Below are 17,000 nucleotides of genomic sequence, written 5' to 3'. Positions count from 1 at the left end.
TACAATGCCACTTTCTCCTCTGCTCTGGACACCCTTGCACCATCTATCTCCCGTCCCACAAGGCGTACTAATCCCCAGCCCTGGCTGACCCCTTGCACCAGATACCTTCACTCCTGCGCCCGATCGGCTGAACGCCTCTGGAGGAAATCTCACACCCATACTGATTTCATTCATTACAAATTCATGCTATCCTCCTTCCAGTCCTCCCTATTTCTCGCCAAACAGGACTATTACACCCAATTGACTAATTCCCTCAGCTCTAACCCTAGTCGTCTCTTCGTCACCCTTAACTCCCTCCTCAAAGTGCCCCCCGCTCCCCCCCCCCCCCATTCTCTCCTCAATCACTGGCTGACTACTTCCACAACAAGGTGCAGAAGATCAACCTTGAATTCACCACCAAACCTTCTCCTCCTCTTCACCCTATAATCCACTCCCTCAATCAACCAACCCAGGCCTCCTTCTCCTCTTTTCCTGACATCACTGAAGAGGAAACGGCCCACCTTCTTTCCTCCTCGAAATGCACCACCTGTCCCTCTGACCCCATCCCCAGCAGCTTACTTAACACCATCTCTCCTACTATCACCCCCCCCATCTGTTATATCCTCAACCTCTCTCTCCACTGCAACTGTCCCTGACACCTTCAAGCATGCTGTTGTCACACCACTCCTCAAAAAACCATCACTTGACCCTACTTGTCCCTCCAACTACCGCCCCATCTCCCTCCTACCCTTCCTCTCCAAGATACTTCAACACGCCGTTCACAGCCGTTGCCTTGATTTTCTCTCCTCTCATGCCATCCTCGATCCGCTTCAATCCGGCTTTCGCCCCCTACACTCGACAGAAACTGCACTATCTAAAGTCTGCAATGACCTGTTCCTTGCCAAATCCAAAGGTCACTACTCCATCATCATCATCCTCGACCTATCCGCCGCTTTTGACACTGTCAATCACAAATTACTTCTTGCCACACTGTCCTCATTTGGGTTCCAGGGCTCTGTCCTCTCCTGGTTCTCCTCTTATCTCTCCCACTGTACCTTCAGAGTACATTCTCATGGCTCTTCCTCCATCCCCATCCTGCTCTCTGTTGGAGTTCCTCAGGGATCTGTCCTTGGACCCCTTCTCTTCTCAATCTACACCTCTTCCCTGGGCTCCCTGATCTCATCTCATGGTTTCCAATATCATCTTTATGCTGACGACACCCAGCTTTATCTCTCCACACCAGACATCACTGCGGAAACCCAGGCCAAAGTATCGGCCTGCTTATCCGACATTGCTGCCTGGATGTCCAACCGCCACCTGAAACTGGACATGGTCAAGACCGAGCTTATTGTCTTCCCTCCCAAACCCACTTCTCCTCTCCCTCCACCCTCCATCTCAGTTGATAACACCCTCATCGTCCCCGTCTCATCTGCCCGCAACCTCGGAGTCATCTTCGACTCCTCCCTCTCCTTCTCTGCGCATATCCAGCAGATAGCCAAGACCTGTCGCTTCTTCCTCTATAACATTTGCAAAATTCGCCCTTTCCTCTCTGTGCACACCACCCGAACTCTCATCCACTCTCTCATTACCTCTCACCTTGACTACTGCAACCTACTCCTCACTGGCCTCCCACTTAGCCATCTATCCCCCCTTCAGTCCGTTCAGAACTCTGCTGCAAGTCTTATCTTCTGCCTGGACCAATATACTCATATCACCCCTCTCCTCAAGTCACTTCACTGGCTTCCGATCAGGTACCGCATACAGTTCAAGCTTCTCTTACTAACCTACAAATGCACTCGATTTGCAGCCCCTCCTTACCTCTCTACACTCATCTCCCCTTATGTTCCTACCCGTAACCTCCGCTCTCAAGACAAATCCCTCCTTTCAGTACCCTTCTCCACCACCGCCAACTCCAGGCTCCGCCCTTTCTGGCTCGCCTCACCGCATGCTTGGAATAAACTCCCTGAGCCCATACGCCAAGACCCCTCCCTGCCCATGTTCAAATCCTTACTCAAAGCCTACCTCTTCAATGTTGCCTTCGGCACCTAACCACTTTACCTCTATTCTAGACTGCCTCAACTTGACATTTCGTCCTTTGTGGTGGGGCTAGTTCTGGGCAAGACTTCTACGGTCTGTGTCCTGAAAATGGCAGATACAAAAGGTATACAAAAGAAGTAGCACATATGAGTTTATCTTGTTGGGCAGACTAGATGGACCGTGCAGATCTTTTTCTGCCGTCATCTACTATGTTACTATGTAAGCTCTTTTGAGCAGGGACTGTCCTTCTTTGTTAAACTGTACAGCGCTGCGTAACCCTAGTAGCGCTCTAGAAATGTTAAGTAGTAGTAGTAGAGTACTGATAGAACTGAAAAATGAGCTTGCGGAGCTACTGTTAGTGATATGCAATTTATCCTTAAAATCGAGCGTGGTACCGGAAGATTGGAGGGTGGCCAATGTAACACCCATTTTTTAAAAAGGTTCCAGGGGAGATCCGAGAAATTATAGACTGGTGAGTCTGATGTCCGTGCCGGGGAAAATGGTAGAGGCTATTATTAAAAACAAAATTACAGAGCACATCCGAGGACATGGATTACTAAGACCGAGTCAGCACGGCTTTTGTGTGGGGAAATCTTGCCTGACCAATTTACTTCAGTTCTTCGAAGGAATAAACAATCATGTGGACAAAGGGGAGCCGGTTGACATTGTGTATCTGGATTTTCAAAAGGCGTTTGACAAGGTACCTCATGAAAGGCTACAGAGGAAATTGGAGGGTCATGGGATAGGAGGAAAAGTCCTATTGTGGATTAAAAATGGGTTGAAGGATAGGAAACAGAGAGTGGAGTTAAATGGGCAGTATTCACAATGGAGAAGGGTAGTTAGTGGGGTTCCTCAGGGGTCTGTGCTAGGACCGCTGCTTTTTAATATATTTATAAATGATTTAGAGATGGGAGTAACTAGTGAGGTAATTAAATTTGCCCCTATTTGACTGACTGTACATTTGTCCTTTAGATTGTAAGCTCCTTGAGCAGGGACTGTCCTTCTATGTTAAACTGTACAGTGCTGCGTAACCCTAGTAGCGCTTTAGAAATGTTAAGTAGTAGTAATGATACCCAGATCTACCTCTCCGCACCGGATATCTCAGCTGAAATCCAGACCAAAGTATCTGCCTGCCTGTCTGACATCGCTGCCTGGATGTCTCGCCGCCACCTGAAACTAAACATGACCAAAACCGAGTTTCTCCTCTTTCCCCCTAAACCTGCCTCTCCTCTCCCCCCGTTCTCTATTTCGGTAGATAACACTCTCATCCTCCCTATCCCGTCTGCGCGCAACCTTGGAGTCATCTTTGACTCCGCTCTCTCCTTCTCTGCTCATATTCAGCAGATTGCCAAAACCTGTCGTTTCTTTCTCTATAATATTAACAAAATTCGCCCTTTCCTCTCCGAGGACGCTACCAAAACCCTTACCCACACCCTTATTTATCACCTCTCGCCTAGACTACTGCAATTTGCTTCTCGCTGGTCTCCCGCTCAGCCATCTATCTCCTCTTCAATCTGTCCAAAACTCTGCTGCGCGTCTTATATTCCGCCAGAGTCGCTATACTCACGTTAGCCCTCTCCTCAAGTCGCTTCACTGGCTCCCTATCCGCTTCGCATACGGTTCAAACTTCTCCTTTTGACCTACAAGTGAATCTACTCCGCGGCTCCTTAGTACCTTTCCACTCTCATCTCTCCCTACACTCCTCCCCGTGAGCTCCGTTCGCTGGGTAAATGTCTCCTGCCCTCCCCCTTCTCCCCCACTGCTAACTCCCGGCTCCGTTCCTTCTATCTCGCTGCTCCCTATGCCTGGAATAGACTCCCTGAGCCAGTACATCAGGCTCAGTCTCTGGCTGTCTTCAAGTCTAGGCTTAAAGCCCACCTCTTTGCTACTGCTTTCGACTCCTAACCATGACTCTCTTACTCAACACCCTCACTTATCACCCCTACCACTGCAATTTCCCCACCCCTAGCTGTCTGTTCGTCTGTCCAATTTAGATTGTAAGCTCTGTTGAGCAGGGACTGTCTTTTCATGTTAATTTGTACAGCGCTGCGTAAGTCTAGTAGCGCTACAGAAATGCTTAATAATAGTAGTAGTAGTAATGACACAAAGTTATTCAAAGTCGTTAACTTGCGACAGGATTGTGAAAAATTACAGAAGGACCTTACGAGACTGGGAGACTGGGCGGCTAGATGGCAGATGACGTTTAATGTGAGCAAGTGCAAGGTGATGCATGTGGGAAAAAAGAACCCGAATTATAGCTACGTCATGCAAGGTTCCACGTTAGGAGTTACGGACCAAGAAAGGTATTTGGGTGTCGTCGTTGATAATACACTGAAATCTTCTGCTCAGTGTGCTGCTGCGGCTAGGAAAGCGAATAGAATGTTGGGTATTATTAGGAAAGGTATAGAAAACAGGTGTTAGGATGTTATAATGCCGTTATATCGCTCCATGGTGCGATCGCACCTTGCGTATTGTGTTCAATTCTGGTCGCCGCATCTCAAGAAAGATATAGTGGAACTGGAAAAGGTGCAGTGAAGGGCGACTAAAATGATAGCGGGGATGGGACAACTTCCCTATAAAGAACGACTAAGGAGGCTAGGACTTTTCAGCTTGGAGAAGAGACGGCTGAGGGGAGACATGATAGAGGTATATAAAATAATGAGTGGAATGGAACAGGTGGATGTGAAGCGTCTGTTTACGCTTTCCAAAAATACTAGGACTAGGGGGCATGCGATTAAACTACAGTGTAGTAAATTTAAAACAAATCGGAGAAAATATTTCTTCACCCAACGCGTAATTAAACTCTGGAATTCGTTGCTGGAGAATGTGGTGAAGGCGGTTAGCTTGGCAGAGTTTAAAAAGGGGTTAGACGGTTTCCTAAAGGACAAGTCCATAAACCGCTACTAAATGGACTTGGGAAAAATCCACAATTCCAGGAATAACATGTATAGAATGTTTGTACGTTTGGGAAGCTTGCCAGGTGCCCTTGGCCTGTATTGGCCAATGTCGTGGATAGGATGCTGGGCTCGATGGACCCTTGGTCTTTTCCCAGTGTGGCATTACTTATGTACTTATGTACCTTTCTGCTGTTAAGATTTCTGGTGTCTTTTAGAAAAAACAAAAAGGAAAGGAACCCCACCTACCAAAGTCCTCACCTTTTCCTCAGCTGTTCTGCAAATATCGGCTATTCTGTGATATCTAAACTTTCACACTCTGATTCCCTGAGAGTAGTCATGTGTGCTTGCTTGTCTGTTATTCAGGTATGCAATTTAGCATATCCATTCATACTATAAAAATATTGCAATAATTTATACTCTGGTACTTCAAAACAATTGAGGCTTAAGCTTCAGATGTTAAAAAATATAGCTGCTAGGTTGATATTTCATTTATATAAAAATGATAGAGCATCTCTTTTATTGATTTGTTTATAGTAGTACAACTGCAGATTATGTTCAAATTAGCTTGTGCGGTGGCTAAGAAAGCAAATAGAATGTTAGGTATTGTTAAGAAAGGAATGGAAAACAAAAATGAGGACATTATAATGCCTTTGTATCGCTCCATGGTGCGACTGCACCTTGAATATTGTGTTCAATTCTGGTCGCTGCATCTCAAAAAAGATATAGTGGAATTAGAAAAGCTACAGGTAAGGGCGGCAAAAATGATAAAGGGGATGAGACGACTTTCCTATGAGGAAAGGCTAAAGCGGTTAGGGCTCTTCAACTTGGAGAAAAGACGGCTGAGGGGAGATATGATAGAGGTCTATAAAATAATGAGTGGAGTGGAACAGGTAGATGTGAATCACTTACATAGTAACATAGTAGATGACGGTAGAAAAAGACCTGCACGGTCCACCCAGTCCGCCCACGATAAACTCATATGTGTATACCTTACCTTGATCTGTACCCGTCCCTCCCAGGGCACAGACCGTACAAGTCTGTGCAGCAGTATTTCCCGCCTCCCAACCACCAGTCCCGCCTCCCATCACCGGCTCCGGCACAGACCCCGTATAAGTCTGCCCTCCCCCATCCTAGCCTCTCAACCACCAACCCCTCTTCCCCCCCCAACCCAATTTCAGCTAAGCTTCTGTGGATCCATTCCTTCTGCACAGGATTCCTTTATGCCTGTCCCACGCATGCTTGAATTTCGTTACTGTTTTCATCTCCACCACCTCCCGCGGGAGGGCATTCCAAGCGTTCACCACCCTCTCCGTGAAGAAATACTTCCTGACATCTTTCCTGAGTCTGCCCCCCTTCAATCTCATTTCATGTCCTCTCGTTCTACCGCCTTCCCATCTCCGGAAAAGATTCGTTTGCGGATTAATACCTTTCAAATATTTGAACGTCTGTATCATATCACCCCTGTTCCTCCTTTCCTCCAGAGTATACATGTTCAGGTCAGCAAGTCTCTCTTCATACGTCTTGGAACGCAACTCCCATACCATCCTCGTAGCTTTTCTTTGTACCGCTTCCATTTTTTTAACATCCTTCGCAAGGTACGGCCTCCAAAACTGAACACAATACTCCAGGTGGGGCCTCACCAACGTCTTATACAGGGGCATTAAAACCTCCTTTTTTCTGCTGGTCACACCTCTCTCTATACAGCCTAGCAACCTTCTTGCTACGGCCACCGCCTTGTCGCACTGTTTCATCGCCTTCAGGTCCTCAGATACTATCACCCCAAGATCCCTCTCCCCGTCCGTGTCTATCAGGCTCTCCCCACCTAACACATACGCCTCCCTTGGATTTCTACTCCCTAAGTGCATCACTTTGCATTTCTTCGCATTGAATTTTAATTGCCAAACGTTAGACCATTTTTCCAGCTTCTTCAGATCTTTTTTCATGTTTTCCACTCCCTCCGGGGTGTCCACTCTGTTGCAAATCTTGGTGTCATCCGCAAAAAGGCAAACTTTACCTTGTAACCCTTCGGCAATGTCACTCACAAATATATTGAACAGAATGGGCCCCAGCACCGATCCCTGAGGCACTCCACTACTCACCTTTCCCTCCTCCGAGCAAACTCCATTCACTACCACCCTCTGGCGTCTGCCCGTCAACCAGTTCCTAATCCAGTTCACCACTTCGGGTCCTATCTTCAGCCCTTCTAGTTTATTCAAGAGCCTCCTGTGGGGTACCGTGTCAAAAGCCTTGCTGAAATCTAAGTAGATGACGTCCATAGCACGTCCTTGATTTAATTCTCCCGTCACCCAGTCAAAGAATTCAATGAGATTTGTTTGGCACGACTTCCCTTTGGTGAAACCATGTTGTCTCGGATCTTGCAACTTATTGGCTTCCAGGAAATTCACTATCCTTTCCTTCAGCATGGCTTCCATTACTTTTCCAATAACCGAAGTGAGGCTTACCGGCCTGTAGTTTCCAGCTTCTTCCCTATCCCCACTTTTGTGAAGAGGGACCACCTCCGCCATTCTCCAATCCCTCGGAACCTCTCCTGTCTCCAAGGATTTATTAAACAAATCTTTAAGAGGACCCGCCAGAACCTTTCTGAGTTCCCTCAGTATTCTGGGGTGGATCCTGTCCGGCCCCATGGCTTTGTCCACCTTTAGCTTTCCACAGTGCTTTTTTTGTAGAAAAAAAGGTGCCGGTACTCATTGTGGGCGGGGTCACCACACATGGCACCGCCCCTATTATAGCCACACCCACATTAGTCACACCCCTTATACCAGCCATGGCGCATATAAACAGACATCATTGAAAATATTAAACTAGTATAGGAGAAAAAATAATGTGATTTCTTTTCATTATAAATAATTTCTGTAAGCTGTTACAGCTCCAGTATACCCAGTGCAAAATAAGACAAATTCCAAACACTAAAATGAAAATAAAATGATTTTTTCTACCTTTGTTGTCTGGTGACTTTGTTTTTCTATCCATATTGGTCCCAGTCTCTGATTCTGCTGCTATCTGTTCTCTTAACTCCATTTCCAGGGCTTCCTTTCCATTTATTTCTTTACTTTCTTCCTTTCTTCTTCTTTTGTTGCCCTGCATCCATAAGTAAAAGCTGGGTCCTCCTCCATGGAATTGACTGGAGGAGGTATAACATGGATCCAGCTTTTGCCTATTTTCTCCATCCATGTGCAGTTTTTCTCCTCTTCCCTTTCCCTCATCTCCATCCATGTGCATCTTCTTTTTTCTTTCCTCCCCTCCATTCATGTCCAGCACTTCTCCTCTCTCCTCCCCTCTATCCATGTCCAGCATTTCTCATCTCTCTTCCCTCCTCTGTATCCATATAAAGCAATAATTCTCTCTCCCCTCTCCTCCATCCAAGTCAGCATTTCTCCTCTCTCCTAGCCAACTCCTCCATCCATCCATGTTCAGCAATTCTCCTCTATCTCCTGCTCTCCTCTCCATCCATTTCTAGTATTTCTCCTCTCTCCCCTCTCATCCATGTCAGCAATTCTCTCTTCCCTGTCCTCCCCTCCCTGTCCAGCTATTCTCCTCTCTCCCCTCCATGTCCAGCAATTCTCTCTTCCCTGTCCTCCCCTCCCCATCCAGCGATTCTCCTCTCTCCCCTCCATGTCCAGCAATTCTCTCTTCCCTGCCCTCCAATCCCATGTCCAGCAATTCTCTCTCCCCTGCCCTTCCCTCCCATCCCATGTCCAGCAATTCTCTCTCCCTTGCCCTTCCCTCCCATGTCCAGCAATTCTCTCTTCCCTGCCCTTCCCATGTCCAGCAATTCTCTCTCCCCTGCCCTTCCCCCCCATGTCCAGCAATTCTCTCTCCCTTGCCCCTCCCTCCCATCCCATGTCCAGCAATTCTCTCTCCCCTGCCCTTCCCATGTCCAGCAATTCTCTCTCCCCTGCCCTTCCCTCCCATCCCATGTCCAGCAATTCTCTCTCTCTTGCCCTTCCCTCCCATCCCATCAATTCTCTCTCCCCTGCCCTTCCCTCCCATCCCATGTCCAGCAATTCTCTCTCCCCTGCCCTTCCCATGTCCATCAATTCTCTCTCCCCTGCCCTTCCCTCCCATGTCCAGCAATTCTCTCTCCCTTGCCCTTCCCTCCCATCCCATCCCATGTCCAGCAATTCTCTCTCCCCTGCCCTTCCCATGTCCAGCAATTCTCTCTCCCCTGCCCTTCCCTCCCTTCCCATGTCCAGCAATTCTCTCTCCCCTGCCCTTCCCATGTCCAGCAATTCTCTCTCCCCTGCCCTTCCCTCCCTTCCCATGTCCAGCAATTCTCTCTCCCTTGCCCTTCCCTCTCATCCCATGTCCAGCAATTCTCTCTCCCCTGCCCTTCCCTCCCATTATTTCCAGCGATTCTCCGCCTCTCCCCTGCCCTCCCATCGACGTGCGATTTTTCCGTCCCTCCCCTGCCCTCACCTCTCCCATATCCAGCGATTCTTCGTCCCCCAGCGTCCTCCTTCACTGCCTGCCAGCCAGCGTCGGAGTCAGAAGCGAACGGTGCAGGCAGCGATTGGCTGGCAGTGTCGTAGCTTCCCTCTGCAAGTCCCGCCTATGCGTAAACAGGAAGTTGTAGGCGGGACTTGCAGAGGGAAGCTACGACGCTGCCAGCCAATCGCTGCCTGCACCGTTCGCTTCTGACTCCGACGCTGGCTGGCAGGCAGTGAAGGAGGACGCTGGGGGACGAAGAATCGCTGGATATGGGAGAGGTGAGGGCAAGGGAGGGACGGAAAAATCGCACGTCGATGGGAGGGCAGGAGAGAGGCGGAGAATCGCTGGAAATAATGGGAGGGGAGGGGAGGAGGAGAAAAAGGTGCCGGTACGCCGTACCGTTGCGTACCGGCACAAAAAAAGCACTGGCTTTCCAAGTTGTTCATATACACTCTCTTCCGTGAACGGTGCTCTATCCACTTCGTTTTCAGGTGTACTTTTGCCAGTCCCTCTCTGTCCTTCCCCAGGATTTTCTTCAGTAAAAACAGAACAAAAGTATCTATTTAGCAAATTGGCTTTTTCTTCATCATTTTCTACATAGCGTTTTGCTGTATCTTTTAGTCTCACAATCCCCTTTTTAGTCTTTCTCCTTTCACTAATATACCTGAAGAAGTTTTTGTCTCCCCTCCGTACATTTCTAGCCATTTGTTTACTCTTTCCAAAAATACTAGACAAAGGGGCACACAATGAAGCTACAAAGTAGTAAATTTAAAACGAATCAGAGAAAATATTTCTTCACTCAATGTGCTATTAAACTCTGGAATTTGTTGCCAGAGAATGTGGTAAAAGCAGTTAGCTTGTGACCTGGATTGGCCACTGTTGGAAACAGGATGCTGGGCTTGATGGGCCTTTGGTCTGTCCCAGTATGGCAATACTTATGCACTGATAAGAACATTTGCACATAACTGCATATAATCTTCAGTTATTCGTGTTTTCAGTTTTGTCAGTTTCACTTGTTTGCAAATAAATACTTTATTTTTTAATAATTGGTTTGTTTCCTTGCTTGTCAGAGTCTCAGAGCAATAGAACTTGGATTTCTATCATTTGTGAGGAGGGATTTTTAGAGTTACAAATAAAGCTACCATTACACACTGTTATGCTCCCATTACTTATAGTGCACATAAAGCACTATACTGTAGCTAGCTCCGCCTACACTACCAATAGATACAAGACCTCAAAGTTCTTTCTTGATTTTTCACCCTTCTCTGAAGATATTTTTATTTAATAAATTTTTCTCTTAAATTATCTTTCTTTTAATTTTTGGTTTTGTGTGTGATGATGTTTAAATGTTTTAATTTTGTTCATCGTGGATGTTGATCTAGTCTTTGTAAGCCACTTTGGCCCCTTTTGGAGAACTGGCAGAATTTAAGAGGACAGATTAGAGTAGATAAAATGTGTTCATGTATCTTAAGAGTTGTGTAGACTACTGTGGTTATCCCTCAACAAGTGTGGGAACAAGGGAGGAAGCAAAACACTACAGACCTCTGTTGTTTTTGTTTTTTAAACTTTAGTGATAGTTAAAATAATGGAAGAACTTGGGAGGACAGAATAGAGCAGTATCTTGAAGCAAATGGGCTACAAAATCATAGCCAAACATGCTTTCACCATGGGAAAATCCTGCAAACAAATCTGAGTTCTTTCATCATCATCTTTATTTGATATACTGCAAAATCAAAATATAATCTAAGTAGTTTACACATTTAATATTAAAAAGAGTAAAAAAAGAAGACACAGACTGAGGAACACATAGGTATGTTAGAAATGTTGTCATACTGCTGCTCTGATTCAGCAGAGCAAAGGTGAAATTGTGACGTATGTACATTGATTATAAAATTCATTAATCTATGGCGTACTTGTATACTCCTGAGCCGTCACAATGTCTGCGCCTTCACTGTATGCACTACTGCTGCTTGATTTGCACTAGTGTTTATATAAAGACGTCTGCGTATTTATAAAATAGGCAACCTCCTGACCAATTAACCTGGGCACCTGTTATAAAACTGCTTTGTAGGATGTAATTTGATTAAGCAGGTGCTAACAGTTATGCACATCAATGTTTAGAATATTGGCACATACATGTGAGATATGTGCTTAAACCCTATTCTCTAACTTCATGCATATCCCCGTACACATGAGCAGGGTGCAAAGCTACATGCATCTCTCCGGAACACAGACGCACACACAGTACTTGCACCTAAGCACATATGCCTTGATTTACCCAGTTATGATAGTATTCTAGAAAGGAAAGTAGGGGTCTCCTTTTCTTTATAGAATGAGCCAATCAGATGCCCTCTAGGCACCTATACATAAGTGCATTAAAGAATTACCCCCTATGTGACAAAGCTGGAATGTGTTCAAGTGGGGCAAAACACACACAAAAGTCAGAACTTGCACTGCATAAAGACACTATGAAGGGGCTTGTACAGCACATTTTCAGAGCATATCCTGCAGAGCTTCCCTTTGAAAATCCTTTCTGTAGGTGCAGAGTAGACCTACTGAACTTGCAGAAAGTCCTGAATGTACTTTCCTGTCATCTTTCTACCCCTTTCCTCACAGGAAGTGTTCAAAAATTACTCTGCTATATGCATAATGGAAGCATAGCCCTGCAATTTTCATGTAATTTACCATTTTCAATTCCACCATATCGATAACTCACACCGCCAAATTCCCACACGGCTTCCAAGTTCTTCGGTAAACAGGAACTTCGGAATATCTGTTTATCCACAGCTGGAAGGCAAACAGAAAAGAGTCTGTTGGTGGAGGTGTACATTGTGAAGGCCTGAACCAAGCAGTTTCAGTGCTGCTAAGTATCTAATATCTAAGAATTAATGTACAGATGATGAGAAGTGGAAATTTCTCTTTTTTCTGTAAATTACAATGATATTAAGCAGGCCAGGTGGAGCAAGTACCCCCACCTCTTTCCCCCACCTTCCTCTGACCAAGCAAGTGAAAGACAATGAGCTCCTGCCATTTGTTGTCCATTTGCTGTTCACATGAATGTGTGTATTAGCCTTTGAGAGACTTTTAGGATGCAGATCAAAGGAAGTTCCAGGTGTAGGGGGCAGGGCTGACAGAGGAGAGAGAGATAGAAATCCTATAGTAAGGACTGGATAAGAAATATTATTGCAGAAGGGGGAGAATCTCTCCTTTTGAATATGGCCAAGAGACAGAATTCCTTCCCATGCCCTTGGAAGTAAGGCTAGTATCCAGGACAGAATTACCCTTTTACAACCACACTCAGGTAACACCTTATTTCCTTCTCTGCCTAGAACAATTCAAACACTATCTCCCTGGTCCCTGGAGTCAAAAGCAATAGTTCTATTGACAAGAGAAACCTAACAACTCTATAACAACTCTATAAGGAAACAATAATTAACCTTTTTCTCCTCTTTCAGAATAGGAGAAAATACTAATTAAAGGTTTGAAAAATATATGTCCAAGACACTTGGACAGCAGACCAAAGGCATCCTCAAAAGGAAATAGAAACAGATGCTATATATTTCTTTATTGTCAGGAGATCCTGCCTGACTATGGGATGCTAATTAAGGGGGTGCTCCCTTTTTGTCTTGTAAGGGAAAGAAAGTTCTATATATTATGTCTTTGCCAGATAAGAAGTTGGTCAGTGTCTAGTGCACTCTGCCATATGCCAGGGGATGGAGAGCCTGACCTGATCATTTCCATTGTCCTTTCATGTTTTTTCTCCTCTTTTCTATACTAGACTATACTTGAATATTTTCTTATTTTTTTTCCTAATCTCTGGATAATTAAATAAACCTGTGTTAACCCCAGGAAGCGCTTCCTTGGTCTCTTTTTGTCTTTGTTGCAGTCTAAATAGTGCTACCAGTTGTCTGGTTCTTTTAAGGTACCGGGGTCGAGGGGATTGCATTTGTGTAAGTAGTGCTGACCGTGATTAGAGACTCTGCAGGCAGCATGAAAAAGCACAAACAAGTCTCAAACACTGCAGGGACAAAGCAGTGTAGAAGTACAAACCAGGAGCCAAAATACCAAGGACCAAGCATTACAGATGCAAAGGAGGTACCAGCTAGAGAGAAGAAGCCTAATAGTGCAATGGGCTGAGAACCTGGGGAACCAGGTTTGAGTCCCACTGCGACTCCTTGTAATCCTGGGCAAGTCATTTAACCCTCCATTGCCCCATGTACATAATATAGAAACTACTTTGGTTGTACCACAGAAATGCATTACCCTTACAAGTCACTTACCTGTAGCAGATGATCTCTGTAGGCAGCAGGATACAAGTCCTCACAGCATGGGTGAAATCAGTGACAGACACAGCGGGGAAAATTACACTTTCTTCAATGAGTATAGAAGCTTTTGTGGAGTCTCACTGTACATGCGTACCACTTCTTACCTGCCACTGTCACACAGGACTCTGTCTCGTAATGAAGCTTAGATTAGAATACAACCGCTAGAGGAGTGGATAGGTATGTGAGGAATTGTATACTGCTGTCCACAAAGAATAACTGCTATAGGCAAGTAACATGGTTTTCTCCAAGAACTAGCAGGATAGCAAATCCTCACAGCACAGACTCTCTAGATATAGGCTGTCTTGAACAGAAAAAGGAGACAAGAAGAATAATGTAAAACAGTGCAACAGACAAACACCAACAAATTAATTAATTTATGAAAAATGCACCATCCTTGGTGGATCACAATAAAACATCCATAAAACAAATACAAAAATCTAACAGCTAAAATAAATATACAGATAGTTGTCCACATTAATAACACTCAGATTACTCAGATTAGGTGCTATGCTGGGGAGATGGGTTTTATAATCTTTCATTTCCTTCCTCCATTCTTCCTCATTACCGTCTGTTCTGTTTTTATTCCACAATCATTCTTTTCTTCTGCATAAGCTTTTCAGCTCACTCAGTTCTTTGTTAGGCAAAAGGTAGCACCCTGGTTTATGTCCCTTTTTTATTCTCATGGGGGCGATTTCGTCTGTATCAGTTTTGCATCTTTCATCCCACTCTGATAGGAATTCAGCTGATTCCGTAGTTTGTAGACCATTGGTTATTGTATATTCTGTCCCTGAATTTTTCATTAATCTGACCACATGTTTCATGAGGAGACTGAGCAGTATTTATCTTGTTTCTACTTTCCCTCCAGTACAGGGTTAGGTGATCTGACCAGGGGAATTTGGTCAGATCTAGGATACGCCCCTTAGTTTGAGTTATGGTTGTTAGTGGACATTGGAAATCCTGTGATTGTAAGAATTTGTTGCAATCTTCTGGTGTTTTCCTCATCCCATTTCTCCAGGTGTAAGTTGATGTTCCCTGTTAGCAGCACACTGGTATAGGTAATGCACATAGATGAAGTAAAATGCATGGTCTATCTGAGCCTCTTTCCATTTTCCTGGTGGCCTGTAGAATAGAATACAGCACACATGGCCCTGTAGAGATTTGTCTTGTATTTTAATAGCAGTTATTTCCAAGTGTGGGGTTATGGATTCTGATACCACTTCCACTTTAAAGAAGGATCTGTGTATCATAGCTAGCCCCCACTCCCCTTCGTTTCTCTGGTTCGGTTAATGATCTTGTAGCCTGGAGGACATAGTTCACTGATAATTGGATCCTCTTTAGAGTGAGGCCAGGTTTCAGTGATAAATACCAATCCTAGGCTTTCCTTCTCTATCTAGTTCTTTATTAGAAACATGACGGCAGATAAAGGCCATATGACCCATCCAATCTGCCCATCCTCTGTAACCCCTAACTCTTCCTTTTCCTAAGCGTTCCCACATGCTTATCTATTAAGTACTGATCTAGTGTTAAAGTAACCGACAGAAAGCGGTAAGTAACTCTCTTAATTTGGAGTGGAGGAGTGGCCTAGTGGTTACAGCACCGGTCTTGCAATCCAGAGGTGGCTGGTTCAAATCCTGCTGCTGCTCCTTGTGATCTTGGGCAAGTCACTTAACCCTCCATTGCCTCAGGTACAAACTTAGATTGTGAGCACTCCTGGGACAGAGAAATATCCAGTGTACCTGAATGTAACTCACCTTGAGCTACTGCTGAAAAAGGTGTGAGCAAAATCTAAATAAATTTGTGTTCTCAGGATTAATTTTGACCGGCTTCCATTTGCTGTGATTCTTAGACTTATTGCATTTGTTCCTGGACCCTGGCCACCCCTGGCTTGCTGATGGGTTATTTTCTTGAATTATCCACCATTCATTTTTGTAGTGGTTTTTCGTTATTTCTTTGGTGTCTCGGATTAAAAAGTACCAGGATGCTGTATTTGTTGTGGACTAGGGCAGAGGAACTGATTACAGATAGCATAAGTAAAAAAATAAGTAGTTGCCAGATTAATAGTCTTTTGGTGAACATGCCTGTGGTGGAAGGCCTCAGGAGCGATCTTGTTTAAATCTCTCCCAGTGATGTCATTAGGGGCGTGACCAGGAAGTCACGGCCGAGGTCCTCACCCTTCGCGTTCCAGACCAAGTGCGGCTGTCAGCTTCTGTCGAGTTTCCAGTGGGGAGCAAGGCAGGCAACCTATGCAGGTGGATGTAGAGAATTCTTCTTAGACGCCTCAGGAGCGGTCTTGTTTAAATCTCTTCTGGTGATGCCATTAGGGGTATGATCAGGAAGTTGTGGCTGAGATCCTCACCCTTTGCATTCCTTTTGCTTCAGTTTGGGGGAGTTGTGGCATAGTAGGCAAATTAAGGATGTTGAGGGGGGTTGATTGGAACAAGTAAAAGTGAGAGTCTTATGCGGTGTGAGGGCAGTGTGAAAAGGGAGGACTGCAGGCTGAGACAACCCTCCATAGTATGGTAGGCAATAATGGCTCTTCCATAAATTCTTTATAACTTAAATGGAGTAAAAAGTAGTATCCTGGAATGTGGGAGGCATTTCATCACCTGTGAAATGACAAAAAATATTTAGGCACTTAATGGAGCAAAGTCCTCATGGCATTCATATAAGAAACCAACCTAGTTACCTAGGGAAACAGTATATCTCTTTTGACCCCTCTCAATTAGAGAGCTGGAGTTAGCCTGTTTAACTCAAGCGGTCTTAATATTGGTCTCAATTTTTAAAAAGCCAAAATTGTAATCTTTTTCAAAAATGCAAATAATCAGTTTCTAATCTAAGTTCAGTGGGCACAGAGCTCTCATAATGGCAGCAGCCACACGAGGGAACAACTTCTTGCAAGAAGTCGCCAACTTAACAAAAGGTAAAGGAGGAATGGACAGTTTATTCGTATTTAGAAAACTATATGGACCTTGAGCTGACTGACAGGAAATTAAGGAAACCAAATAATCCAGACAAATCCCATATAAAATTAATGACCAAACATAAGATCTTGAAATTGATCCTGGCTGTTACCGGAAGCCAATAGAGTAAGACTATCAGACCTAGTTTTATAAAGTACAACTTGTGCTCCTGTATTTTCCAACTGTTGAATCAGTTGAGAGAGAGAGAGATGCTGAGGGAAGTCTTGTTCCACTCGACATCTGGGTAGATGAGGAATGGTAGGGAGAAGGGAAAGAGGAAGGGTTAAGGATAATAACTGAGCAGGAATTAGTAAAGTTGCAATAGGTTATGTGTAGTAGTCAAAAGAATCAAG

The 17,000-nt window shown here is 44.9% G+C and overlaps 1 protein-coding gene across 5 annotated transcripts in view; it reads right to left on the bottom strand.

Annotated features, from left to right (window-relative positions):
- The window catches only part of ENTPD5 (ectonucleoside triphosphate diphosphohydrolase 5 (inactive)), a 223,831-nt gene that overhangs the window by 55,042 nt on the left and 151,789 nt on the right, over positions 1-17,000 (bottom strand). For all 5 annotated transcript variants that reach the window (XM_030213808.1, XM_030213810.1, XM_030213807.1 and 2 more), the window contains one exon: positions 12,048-12,149. In XM_030213808.1, the coding sequence (XP_030069668.1) occupies positions 12,048-12,149 (102 nt within the window). The remainder of the gene's footprint in view (positions 1-12,047; positions 12,150-17,000) is intronic.

Source organism: Microcaecilia unicolor, chromosome 9, assembly GCF_901765095.1.
Source record: "Microcaecilia unicolor chromosome 9, aMicUni1.1, whole genome shotgun sequence".
NCBI lineage: Eukaryota > Metazoa > Chordata > Amphibia > Gymnophiona > Siphonopidae > Microcaecilia > Microcaecilia unicolor.
Note: the sequence above shows the minus strand (reverse complement) of the source record. Positions and strands in the feature narration are given on the sequence as shown.